The sequence below is a fragment of the Lagenorhynchus albirostris genome, chromosome 14 (assembly GCF_949774975.1).
Source record: "Lagenorhynchus albirostris chromosome 14, mLagAlb1.1, whole genome shotgun sequence".
Classification (NCBI taxonomy): domain Eukaryota; kingdom Metazoa; phylum Chordata; class Mammalia; order Artiodactyla; family Delphinidae; genus Lagenorhynchus; species Lagenorhynchus albirostris.
Window position 1 is genome coordinate 50,118,202 of NC_083108.1, and position 12,916 is coordinate 50,131,117.

At 33.9% G+C, this 12,916-nt stretch overlaps 1 protein-coding gene across 4 annotated transcripts in view; it reads right to left on the bottom strand.

Moving 5' to 3' along the window:
- MIB1 (MIB E3 ubiquitin protein ligase 1) overlaps nt 1-12,916 on the bottom strand; it is a 148,694-nt gene that overhangs the window by 27,772 nt on the left and 108,006 nt on the right. For 2 of the 4 annotated variants that reach the window (XM_060170763.1, XM_060170762.1), the window contains exons 19-20: nt 11,623-11,736; nt 10,099-10,199 (exon numbers count right to left, since the gene is read on the bottom strand). In XM_060170763.1, the coding sequence (XP_060026746.1) occupies nt 10,099-10,199; nt 11,623-11,736 (215 nt within the window). Of the gene's footprint in view, nt 1-1,030; nt 7,615-9,410; nt 9,482-10,098; nt 10,200-11,622; nt 11,737-12,916 lie in introns of those variants that run through there. The other 2 variants (XM_060170761.1, XM_060170764.1) reach the window with 2 other exon arrangements.

The window sequence follows — 12,916 nt, forward strand, 5'->3', positions numbered from 1 at the left end:
AGAGGCATTGTCAGGGCGATGCAATGTGAGACTCAACTGGCCATTGCTGGCATTGAAGACGAAAGGGGACCAAGGAAAATGGGCCACCTCCAGAAACCAGAAAGAGCAAGGAAATGGGTGTTCCCCAAGATCATCCAGAAAGCCCTGACAGCAATTTGATTTTAGCCCAGGGAGACTCGCGTCAGACTTCTGACCTCCAAAGTCCTTATTGTGTTACGCCACCACCTTCACAGTAATTTGACACAGCAGCAATAGGAAACTAACACAATACTCCTGTATTATTGCATACATACTAAGGGCATATAATCTTTGTGAACTTCAGTCTTTCTTCAGTATGGGTTGGCCATGGTCAGCAGCCAAAGGCGTTCTGATTAGACTGTTTCTCTATTTTTGTATTAAATCAGGGTTAACTTCACCTATAAAAGCTTTTCCCAAACTGTATGTCAGTGTTCCACTCAAGATATAAATTGGTGTTCTGTGGAAGAGAAAGGAAGTGACGTCAATAGTCTTAAATATATGAGAAATAATATTTATATATTGATTGAAAATCTGCCTTTCAGAAAGTTGCCGTATCTAAGAATGTGAGGACCTGGTATGAAGGGGTATTTTAAGCATGTGACATCTGATTAGAGCATCAGTGCAAAGGCAGCACTGCCCAGAGGTCGCAGTGATGCGTCATCAACTCAGGGACTGATGGTCACTGTTTCAGGCCTTGTCTTTTCATATCATGTTTATCATCTTTTTGTCCTTAAAATAAAAATAAATTTATCAATTAGTTTTGTTATAAAGAGAAAAACTATGAGCCAAATGATCATTCTTTAGCAATTAATTTATCTGAGAGATCATTTTTGGTGTTCTACTTTAATCCGTGCACTCATTCTGTCTTATAAACCCCTATTACTGCTCTGCAATGCACCATTTAAAAGTTTTCATTATTAATTAAGTCTGGGAAATGCTACACTATAAGACTAACAGTTTTAACTTCTGTGAAGGATGAATAACTATCAATGATAAAAAAATAGAAAGCAGATTTTCTAAAATGGCTTTATTTTAAAAACCTATACAGCTTTGATTTAATAAAAAATATTGCCATGAAATATCTAATTATACAGCAACAGAAATAAACCCCCAAATACAGTTAATTAGAGGTTATCCAAAAATAAATTCACAATTTTAAAGTTGGAATACACATGCTTTTTTTCAAATAAACAATTTTAAAACTGTTTCAGATGGTTTTCATCTTAAAATATCCAGGCTACACATACTTAATCTTTTGAACTAAAACCAGACAACCTCTCAGTAACTTCACAAATAAGTGTTTCTATTAACCTATAAAAGAAAATAACCCCCAAACCCTTCAATTACTGATTTAGTCACAAAATGCTAACAAAGCCAAGTAAATCATTGTTTTAAAATGTGTACCTCTTGAAAATGAAATCTACATCTGAGTTGTGAAGCATAATAAACTTTTTATAGAAGTTGAGCCTTCATGACTAGTCAATTTATTTTCTATCAAGTGCACCCTATTCAGACTACTTTCACAATATCTCTTAATCCTGAAAGAATGTGAGGTGTTAAAATAGGAAAACCTTCTTTGGCCCTATAGATAGAGAGGTACCTTAAATGTAAACAACTGCAATGAGAGCCTTCTAGATGTGGGCACCTATGTCTTATATAGAGTTGGAGATGTATTTCCTTGTTTCTCAAAGACATGATAATCTCCTTCCCAATAATAAAAGATCTGATGTACTGAGATTTGTTTTCAAATGCCATAACAATCAAAATTCACGTATACATCTATAAAGAATAGTTTCAAAAGATCAGAGAAAAGCATTATATAATGATACATCATAGGCTTTATTAATGGTAAATGTTTGCATTCATTTTTAAAAGCTTAGCTCTTGCTAAGCATTTTTAAGCAAAAGCTAATAAACGAGAATCATTTGCCATACAAAAACTATATTCACAAACAAGACTTTAATCGAGTGAAAACTAAAAAACACTGGAAAAAATACAAAACACTGCTGAGTCGATTAAACCGTCTTCTATCGCTAAATATATTTAGAATGACACAAGCATATTGAACAGAAAATCAATTTTGTGGACTCAGTCTAAGTAAGACCAGCGTTAAGAGTGTCATGCAATTCACGATTTTCTTTGAAAAAAAATTTTTTTTAAACCAAATCTCTTGAACAAAAGGTCTTCTTTTCATTTGAGGTGAAGACAATCTGTTTTCCAAACGGATTCTCCTTTTATACTAAAATAGCAAACTGTATGAACTCTAGCTCCTCTTCCCAGGTGCTACTTATACATGACTTTGCATAATGACTTAACATAGAAGTACTTTCCTGTTAACAGTGTCATGGCCATAAATAATCCATTTTAAAAAAAAACAAATGATCAAGTGCAAATCTAAGAAAACTTCCTTTAAAGAATTACCCAAACCCAGCACACAAGCAGGATCGCTATTACACGAGCTAAGAAGTACAACTTATGAACGTGTGTATGATGATAAACGCACACTAAAGACCACCTTCTATAAAGTTTTAGTAGTGTTGCCAAGTTAATAATTCCTTCAAGGCACTGGAGAGTTATGTAGATGGATTTTCCAAAATGTAACTAACAATTGCTTAAATTGTTAAAAAGCCCTGAGTCAGAACTTTCAATAGCTTCCTGAAATTACAGATTTCAGACACAATGGCACATTTGTTTATTGTATAGAAAATTACAAGACCATTTTGCTTTTTGGAGGAAAGAAGTAATGTTTATGAAACAAAATCAGAAAGACTGCACAAGAAAAGTAAAATATTCAGCAATATTATCTTTCTTACACATTCTGTGTCAATTGTAACTTGTAGTTATGGATTTAGGCACCAAATTGATGTGGCAAGTCACCTTTCTTGTACCTACTGCTTCCTCAACAAAATAAAAATCTCAATTTTAACCTCAGGTTTCCATCTCCTCCTTAGTCACAAATATGAATAAATGCTGGAAAACTAATACTCTGACAGAAAAAGAGGTAGAAAATTCCAAGGTAGCAACTTACAATTTTAATCCACCAGTTCTACTAACTAGTTAATATTTTTATACTCTAGTTGCACCCACTACAAACCATTTATCAGCAAATTGAGGCTCAATCTAAAAACTTTTCCCCCTCACTGCAGCAAAGCAATGTATACATGAGACAGCATTAAATAGTTTTTCTTCAAATTTAATGTTTTGAAGAAGTACAACTGTAATTAATACTGTTATAGTTTTATATATATGTTAAAGTTCCAAGGCTATACATGATTATCAAGTAATATCAGTAAGCATTCCTATCATAATATTCAAGCAAATAAAATTAGGTTGCCTTTTTGAGAGAAAAATACATTTTGAAACAGTTACAAGTAGACTTAAAGAAAACTGACATTTTCAACAAAGAGGCACGCAAAATTTGCGAATGTCTATTACCTTCCCAATTTAGTACAAATTCAAAGCTAACCTAATTCTAATGTTTAAAATGTGTTTCTCCCCTCTGGCTCAAAATGAAATAACAAACCCTTCTAATTAAAAGATATTTAAAACCTACTCAATTACAACTGATGATAATTGGGAGGGAGGGGAGAAATTCTGTCTCCCTCAGATTTGATATTTACCATCACTTTAGATCTTGCAAACACAAACAAACTCTTAAGATAATTCAGGTGTTTCTTGATTTATACTTAATCAAAATTCTATTCCACTGGAGGAGGGAGAGGGGGGTTGTTGCTTAATGGGTACAGAGTTTCAATTCTGCAAAATGAGAAAGTTCTGGAGATCTGTTTCACAGCAACGTGAATATACTTAACACTACTCAACTGTATGCTTAAAACTTGTTAGGAGAGTAAATTTTATGGTTTGTGTTTTTAACCACAATTTTAAAAATGCAAAAACTTCTATGCCGAAATTCAATTTTTACACAAATTATTCCTATAAATATTTTAGATACTCTGAGAGGGTAAGTGGATAAATGCTTTTCCTTTCGGATTTTTTTTTTTAAGCAAGCTGTTCTAAAAGTCTACAATTTCCAAAGCAATTATCAATGAAACTACACTAAAAACTGCCTGAAAGACCCTTCATTCAATTGAATATACTCTCTACACTTACTGCTTTGACAAAATCTACATGATCCCCATTTTTCTCTAAACTCAGAAACTGACTTTTCTTTCTTACTTACTGCAACCCCTGCCATCCTCCCTATCCAACTCCATCACCAATTGTCCTAGTTCGTAAGGTTAAATATTTCTTAGTCCAAAAGGGTCCAAAACTCATAATAAACAAAGAACAGCAACTGGGCAACACATAACTAGACAGTCTATTTCTACCATGTAAAAATGACCTAGAAAGCTCTGAAATTTGAATTGGATAAATCTTAAGCAGCATGCATTGCAATATGCTAAAATGCTCTTACAGGCTAAAGCCATCAAATATATAAATTTAAGAAAGTTATTTTCAACATTATCAATTAATTTTATGCCTCGGGAGCTAGACGGTTAATCTGCAATGTTTAAAATTACAAATAACCAAGCATAATTTGGCCAGCTAAACTAAAACACTTGTGTAATATAATATTCCTATACTAATACAAAATGATCTTCTCTTGAAAAACTTTCTTGCTCCCAATAAAATTAAATATGTATATAGTATAAACAGTAAGAATGTTAAATTATGTGAAGAAAAACTATTAGAATAGCACCATCTGGTAAGTTGTATCTATGTTTTGGGTAACAGAGCTGACGTTAGAAGAATAAAAGAAAAAAAAATGTGGTAGGAGTGAGGGAGTATAGAGAGGGAATCCAGATACTACTTAATGACAAGTCTTCCAAAACATTAGGAAGAAATGTTATCAGTGTCTTTAGATCCCTTCTTTTTGAAGGGAATACTTCAAATATACAATGGCTGCATGATAAATTCTGTATGTGCTTAGAAGCTGACAATTTTTTCATTGTTGTGTACCTTGCCCCTGAAGCCCAATAAATATGTTTTTGAATGAATGCATGTCAGTTTTTTTTTTTTTCAACGAATCTAGGAAAAGAAAAAGCTCTTTTGAGGCACAAGGTAAAGAGATGATAATGACAAGGAAACATCCTAACTGGGAAAGTACTGCTGAGGTAGCAGTTTCACAGAGTTAGAGCAAAGTCATTAAACAATTAAGTTCTTAATCTTATTCTCTCTCACAAACTGAAAATAAGTTTAAAATAATTTTTTAGGTGCTTGAAAACATGAATAGAGAAACATTTTCTTTTCACTAGACAAATTTCAATGTGGTACAAAGAAGCACTATAATTATAGTGACTTTATGACTTTTGTAATAGTTTATAAGTTATTATATTTTTAGTATGGAGGAAATAAACTAGTCTGGAAGATGAAACTGCCTTTTAGGGATATAAGTTTAAGCACTGCAGCTCAGAAGACAGACAATAAGAATTTAAGTGAAGTAAAGCTCCTGACCATACAATTCTCTGTTTGGCCAAGCTATGCATGAGTCAGCTAGATGTTCCCTCCTTACAAGCTGATCTACTGGAAAAGAGATGGGCAGCCTCTGGCATGGAAGAGAAAGAAAACCCTGACTTACATTGTTTTCAGATCTGAAAGAAAACAGTCTGTCTGTCTCTTTATGTGAACATCATCAGACAGATATTCTATCTTTTCATAACTTCAAAATATGGCTTAATCAACAGCCTCAGTGACTCATTATTAGATAACTGAGTAGAGACGATATAAATTTTCAAATTTAAAATTTATAAAAATTTTACTGTTCTAAATAAGCCACTCAGCTTAAACACAGATACGGAATTACCGAGACTATAAAGCCAGGCAGCAAAGCACACCATTGTTCTCACCAGGACTTGCAGAGGCGGCAGCCATTAATTAGCCAGAAATACAATGCTGTGAGGGCTAGAGAATTCGTACTTTCAAATTTAGCTGTTGCAGCAGGAAAACTGAAATAAGAACCAGGTTCAAAGGGGAAAAAACTGACAAAAAAGATAACTATCCTTAGGAGTTAACTTATACACAGTATATAGTAGATACTATTGTAAACAGCTGATTATTTATATAATTATAAATATATATTTATTTATAATCTAGCAGTAATGAACCCCAAAACACTTATTTATGTGTATATTCATTTTAGACGCTGAAAGATAACTCATTCTAAGGAGAAAAAATAATTAGATGTTCTAGAGTAAACAAAACAAAACCACAGGTAATCAGACATATTTCTGTAAATGTCCTAGTCATTTTTTCTAAAGTAAGTATCTATCAACTGGTTATTTACTAGGTCTTGGATATTACTGGCAGTTGAAATAACATCCCCATCGTTAGGTATGAAGAGAGACCCTGTTCTTTATAGTAAGCTCTACTGTCTGAGAGAGAATGGAAGCGAGGCCTATGATGAAGGTAGAATCAGTAACACTGGCAGAATTAACAGACACAGAGGAGAAAGGACCGCTGCCTTTGGACAGTGCATTACCCTTCTCGGATCACTGCTACTCAGCACGTTAGAGAAGCTAAACTGAACCTCAGAGACCCAAACAGGGCAATATCATTTCACTGGTCAGATCAAGCCTGGATAAGTAACTACTGGGGAAACTGAGGCACACTTCCCACAGACAGTTTTTTAAAAGCTGGCTGAACAAAACAGTGTACAAATTAATATAAGAAAGGCAACCGTTAACAGTTAATAGGTGCTCTTTTATTGGATGACTCCCCCCACCCCCTTCAGTTCCCCACTATGATTGCTTATTTTTCCTTTTCATGTCTATCAGTCATTTTGAAACTGGCAAGTTGATTCAAGTTAAACAATTTTCCTTTGAATCCAGAAAATAAGTTAAATGCAAACTTAATATTCTCTCATTCTATATTTCCATGTACTCTAAGAATTTAGAAACAATCACTTGATAACTTTATGTTATCTTAAAAAGAGAATCCTCTCTTCAGTATTCCCTTAACCATGCAGAACGTGTACTATAATTTTATCGTTTAATATACATGACATAATGGTTTGACTTCCCCCTTTCATTTGATGCATGACTTTTCTGAGTACCTCTATCAGCTCACTGTGTAAAATCATGATAAATTGAAAGACAGCTGATCATAAGGAAGTATATCTTTTGAGGTCTAACAAACTTATAAACTATAAGAGAAAATGCAATAAACACAAAAATAACAGGAGATCCTTAAAGGATTTTCCGCCTTAGAAGTCAAAGGTAAATCACCTATGAATTACATGGATTTGATGCTTCAGATTGAAAGGAAAAAACCAAAAAACACAGCTTCAAACACTGTTTTGTAGAGTTTTTGTTGTTGTTGTTCTGGTACATTTACAGTCTAATAACACTCTAGTAAAGAAACTATGATATTAAAAATTAATTCATTAGAACCTCCAACTAGCTCACTAAGATCTCATAACCAAATACTTTAGCTAACAAAACACACTGAGTTTTTAAGTTAATACAAAAGAATCCTTCGTTCAATAGCCTTTCGACAAATAGGACATTCACTCATTCGGTCTCCACAGAGCTGGCACGTTCCATGGCCGCAAAGGAAAATCATATTCTTCAGACGATCCAAACACACAGGGCACATTGTCTGGAATGTGAGATAACAAATAAAGTAATAAATGCTGAGACATTTTCTATTTTAAAAGTGTAACGTAACAACTCTGTAACATCATTAATTTTCTTTTATTGTTTTAGTCAAATCATCTTTTGTTGCTTCAAAATTTTTAAACAGTTAAAATATCATCCTTATAAAACAGAAATATTGGTTGTACTGTCAGGTCAGTATAAAAGGTACTATCTAAAATAAATATTACATAAAAAAAATAGTATATAAAATTAAAAATTCAAATGCCAAAATCTAATAGGAAAAGGATGAAAATAGCCCCATTCAGTCTGACTCAGATTCTCCAACTCTAGGTACTATGCTGTTCTCGCATGAAAATAACACAATGTATGGGGGGGGGGGGAGCAGTGAAGGGATGTTGCTGAGAACACACACATACCAAGCACCATGCTGGATATGATCCAGTCTCAAGGCCTACATCACTCCCACTTCAAAAAAGAGGAAACTGAGGCTTAGTGGGGTTAAAGACTTCCCAGGGCAAGCTATAATGTGAACTCAATTCCGTGTGGCCCCAGAGCTCTTGCTTTTAAAAATGATGCTGCACTGTAATACTTTCAACGTAGACCCCCTTAGTTAAAAACAATTAACCTTAGTTATATATTGTTAAATGTAACTTAATCAACTTAGAAGAATTAAGGAGGACACTTCTGTGAAGTTTTCTAGAAAATCACATATTTACTTACAAAGCACATTTTGCATTTTATATTCATAAAAACATATTCTACCTTAATATATCATAATACTTCATGCTGAATTAGACCTTTCCCAAATAACATAGAAATGAAATAATTAAATTAAAATGTCTAGATTAATAAACCAGGCCTAAAGCCTATATGAAAATGTGGTAACCAACTCTGACAATACCAGAAATCATTGCGAAGAAAACAACAGAAAAAAAGAACCATAATCTAACTTGCTAGCTCCATTCTTCCAAAGTAAATTTTCACATTTATCCTTGAAGTTTTGAGAAGCAAATTTGTAGAAAAATCGTAACTTTTTATTTTAAAAAGGCAAAGCAGCTTTTTAAAATTAAATTAGTTTCTTTTTCATTAAACTTTCCAGAGGTCTACGTAGTTAATTAATAACTTCCAAAAGTAAACACATCTGTGCAGTCTGGGTTAAGTTACTTTGGATTAATATATGCTTAATAGCACATAAAATTAATCTTTGTCTTTTAAAGAGACATTGGGGTAATAGAAAGATTGGAGATTTAAAATTTAAAAAGAGACTTATTCAGATGCTTTCTCTTGGTAACCTTGAAGGGGTCCCTGAAAGAAATTCCAACATTCCACAGAAAATAAGTTTTAACTGTTTAAATACTTTAGTGATGAAATATGGCCATGAAGATTATTTAAGAAAGAAAACACTTCAGATAGAAAAGACAAGAGTGAGACTCTTAACAACATGGCAACACTGATGTGACTGCCAAACTAGAGAAAGAACACCCTTTGCTACTCAATCGTTTCATTTGATTCAATCCTTTGAATCAAATCAGATTTAACTGGTGGGTCAAATGGTAAGCTAAGGGGGAAAAAAAGACTTTTTTATTACCAGATACCTAAAAATTTTAGGTAACTTCATTTTACTGTTGCTTTTATTAAATATTAAGCAGATATGAAAGAGTACTTCTGTTGGTATGTATAAGATATAAAGAACAATATAACCACCACCCACCTTAACACATGAATATATATCCTCCTCCACCCCTCACTGATAACCACTATTCTGAATTTTGCATTTATTTACCTTTCTCTTGCTTTTCTTTATGTGTGTGTGTGTGTGTGTGTGTGTGCGCGCGCATCCTTTTCTCCTTTTTACTGAAGTATCACATCTATACAGAAATGTGCACAATCATAAATGTATAGTTTAATAAATGTTCACAAACCGATCAAATGCAAGTAATCAACTTAGATCATGAAATGGAACTATCAGTACTCTAGAAATTTCCCTCGTGCCCCCTCCCAGCCATCTCAGCCAAAAAAAACCACTACCCTTGATTTCAATCACCATCTGTGTGATTTTTTTCTTCCAAGTTTACATCCCCAAACAATATCCTATTTAGTTTTACGAGACAGTGACAAACTTTCCCAAGGTGTTTTTACTAATTTATATTCCCACCAGCACTGTATGAGTCATGGCTGCTAAGTATTTTGCCTAAACACTTGATATTGACAGTTTCTAACATTTTTTTCCCCTCAATCTGATAGGTAGGAAAAGATACCTCAGTGTGGTGTAGCATTTTTTCATGTTGGTCACTGGTGCGTTTCCTATTTTGTAAAGTACTTGATGAAATCTTCTCATCAGACTTTGCTGATTGCAAATATTCAAACACTACAAGTGATACACTAATATGAACCACGCTTACTACAGAAAACACTAGTAATTTTATAGAAAAAGATGAAATGCCGTTCTTCGAGTCACTGTTCACCATGAAGAAATCACTGTTACCTGCTCTTTAATGTCCTGTAACTGCTGCTGCAGCTTCTGCACGTCTGCATTGACGTTGGTGTTATCCTTATCCTTTTGTAACACCGGAATATTCCCACTTGCTATATAGTACAGATAAAGAATCTTAATGTTACTGACTGTTTTGAAGCAAGAATGATTCTTTATTTCTAAAATCATTAGTTTTATTTATTAAAAACACAAGACTATTATTAGAATCCTCTTAAAAAATTTATTTTCCCACGTGGACAACAGAAACAGCAGTGACATTCATGTTATACTCCTTCATTTATAATCTTTGGAAAACAAATAGGTTTACACATTAATTTCTAATTATATTTAACTCAGCTAGACAATAGTCCACACACAGAGTACTGCGTTTTCCAAGGCTCTCCTTGTTTTGTTATTGATCTGAGATGAGGAACTCCATGAAAGAAAGGTCATGCTCTACTAAATGGAAGGAAATTTTTTATTTCCCTTTTCCTACTCTCTAGATTCTTGGTCTTTTACTCTAGTTAATCTGTCCCCAGGATTTTTATCCTGCCCTATCGGTGATAAAGAAAAAAAGCTCTGGGCATAAGTAGCTATGCTAATGTTCTTCCTCATCTGTACACAGAACAAAGAAATCAAAGAGACCATCCAGCTTATGTCTAGTGCAGAGATGAAAAATATTTTTATACAGCTGTACTACAGGTGACCCTTGAACAATGCAGGGGTTAATCAACAAATAACATAGTCTGCCCTCCACATCCATGGTTTCTCTACATTCCCAGATTCAACCAACCACACACGGACCGTGCAGTCCTGTAGTATTTACTACTAAAAAATATCCAAGTTTTGGGAGTTCCCTGGTGGCCCAGTGGTTAGGATTCCAGGCTTTCACTGACATGGCCCAGGTTCAATCCCTAGTTGGGGAACTGAGATCCCGCAAGCTGTGCAATATGGCCAAAAAAAAAAAAAAATCCAAGTTTAAATGGACCCTGGCAGTTCAAACCTGCGATGTTCGAGGGTCAACTGTACTGAAAAGGTTGAAGGTAAATAATTTACTTTTCATCTTTCCCCTTGTTCACTGGGTTACACTTCAGTTTATCTACAGTTACTCTGTCACAAAGAATTACTATTCCATAAAATACTTAAACACACGAGGTAAACCTATTTCATAAAATAATGAGGTTAATACTTGTGTAAATTGAGAAAATAATTTATGATATGATGTCTTCCCACCTTAAGACACAATAAATTTCATCTTAAAAATAGCCAGCAGATTTTCTTTAAGCAAGAATACTACAATGCTCCTTATAACACACATGGAGGTTTCTTAAAAGACTAATGTTTAAAGGTCCATAATCATATTACAAGTTAGAAAAATACAATTTCAGGTTTCTAATAATGTAACAAGAGCAAAACCCTACCCGTTCCTTGTAGATTCAAGTCACATACCTTCTGTTTTACAAGGAGACAGTGTACTATGAGAAGACATGTCTATGAAAGTCCCAATAAGAAAGCAAAGTAAGAAAATCCACTTACAGATATCATCAGTGGCATCCTCTGAACTTTTCCCTCCACAACACATGATGAAGGGCACTCTTCGTTCAACTACTGCCCGACACTGCACACACTTTTTCATCAGATTAGCACAGTCTGGAAACAGCAATAGGACACTTCTCACAAAAGAGAACATGAACAGGGTTGCCTTCCTCTGCTCATTTTTCATAACTTAAATTTAACACTGAGATAAACACTAAGTTATATCAATACACAATTCTACCTTCTTAAAATGTTATCAACCTAACAATGTATATTTTTGATTGGTAGCCTCTAGAATACAGAGCCCATCATCATGAAACTAATGACATTTTCTAATACATTGGAATAAATTGTGAGGAGAAGGAGGTTCTAAGTTTTTAAAAAATATGTAACGTAAATATTTCAAGATCTTAAGGCTTGAGAATAAAGGAGGGAGATACCTTTCATAAATTTAACTACTACAACAAGAATTATAAGGCTGCTCACATGATACTTTTTAAAAAAATACTTCCTTTTGTAAATCACTTATCTCTTAAATTCCTAAAATATGTTGAACAATTCTCTCCCTTCTATCAGACTGATGTAATCTAACAAGGAAATTGCTTAGTGACTACTTTTTTAATGTAGCAGTCAGGAAAATATCAAAAATTTATCATAATGGACTATCTTTCTAATACCTATATATCGGTAGAATGCTTCCCCATTCCAAGAAGAAATACCCAGGCACAATTCGATGTTATGGATTATTAATACTACACCTAAAGTTATTAATTATAAAATAACACAGTGTTTCAACATTCTTTCCCATTAGCATTTATTATGAAAAGTATACTCCATATCTTAGCCTATATACCAAGTGTCTCTGTCATTTCAAAAACAGGAAAAATAGCAAAAACTGTGGCAGGATGTCTCATGACAAGACAGTAAACCTTAACAAAGCACAAAACCACCAATGTGGACAAGGGGGTCACATACTCCCAACAGTACTTATGCTGGTGGACAGAGAATAACAATTCTCTGTCAAGGCCGATCCCGTGCCGAGGCCTAAACAGAGATGGGTCTGATGCTGGCCTAGGCAAGATGCACTAGGCAGGAGCTAATGTTAGTAGATACCTGGTTTGGGGTTTGTCTTCAATCTGAGGGCAGGTTTTTTTCTGGAATTTAAAGAATTAATTTAATTGCCTGAGTATATAATATGTAACCACAATTATTTTAAATTCTTGTAGCTATTAAGTTAGGTTGTTATATTGTTTATATAAAATCTTTCTTCCATCCCTCCAAAAGGGATGTAATT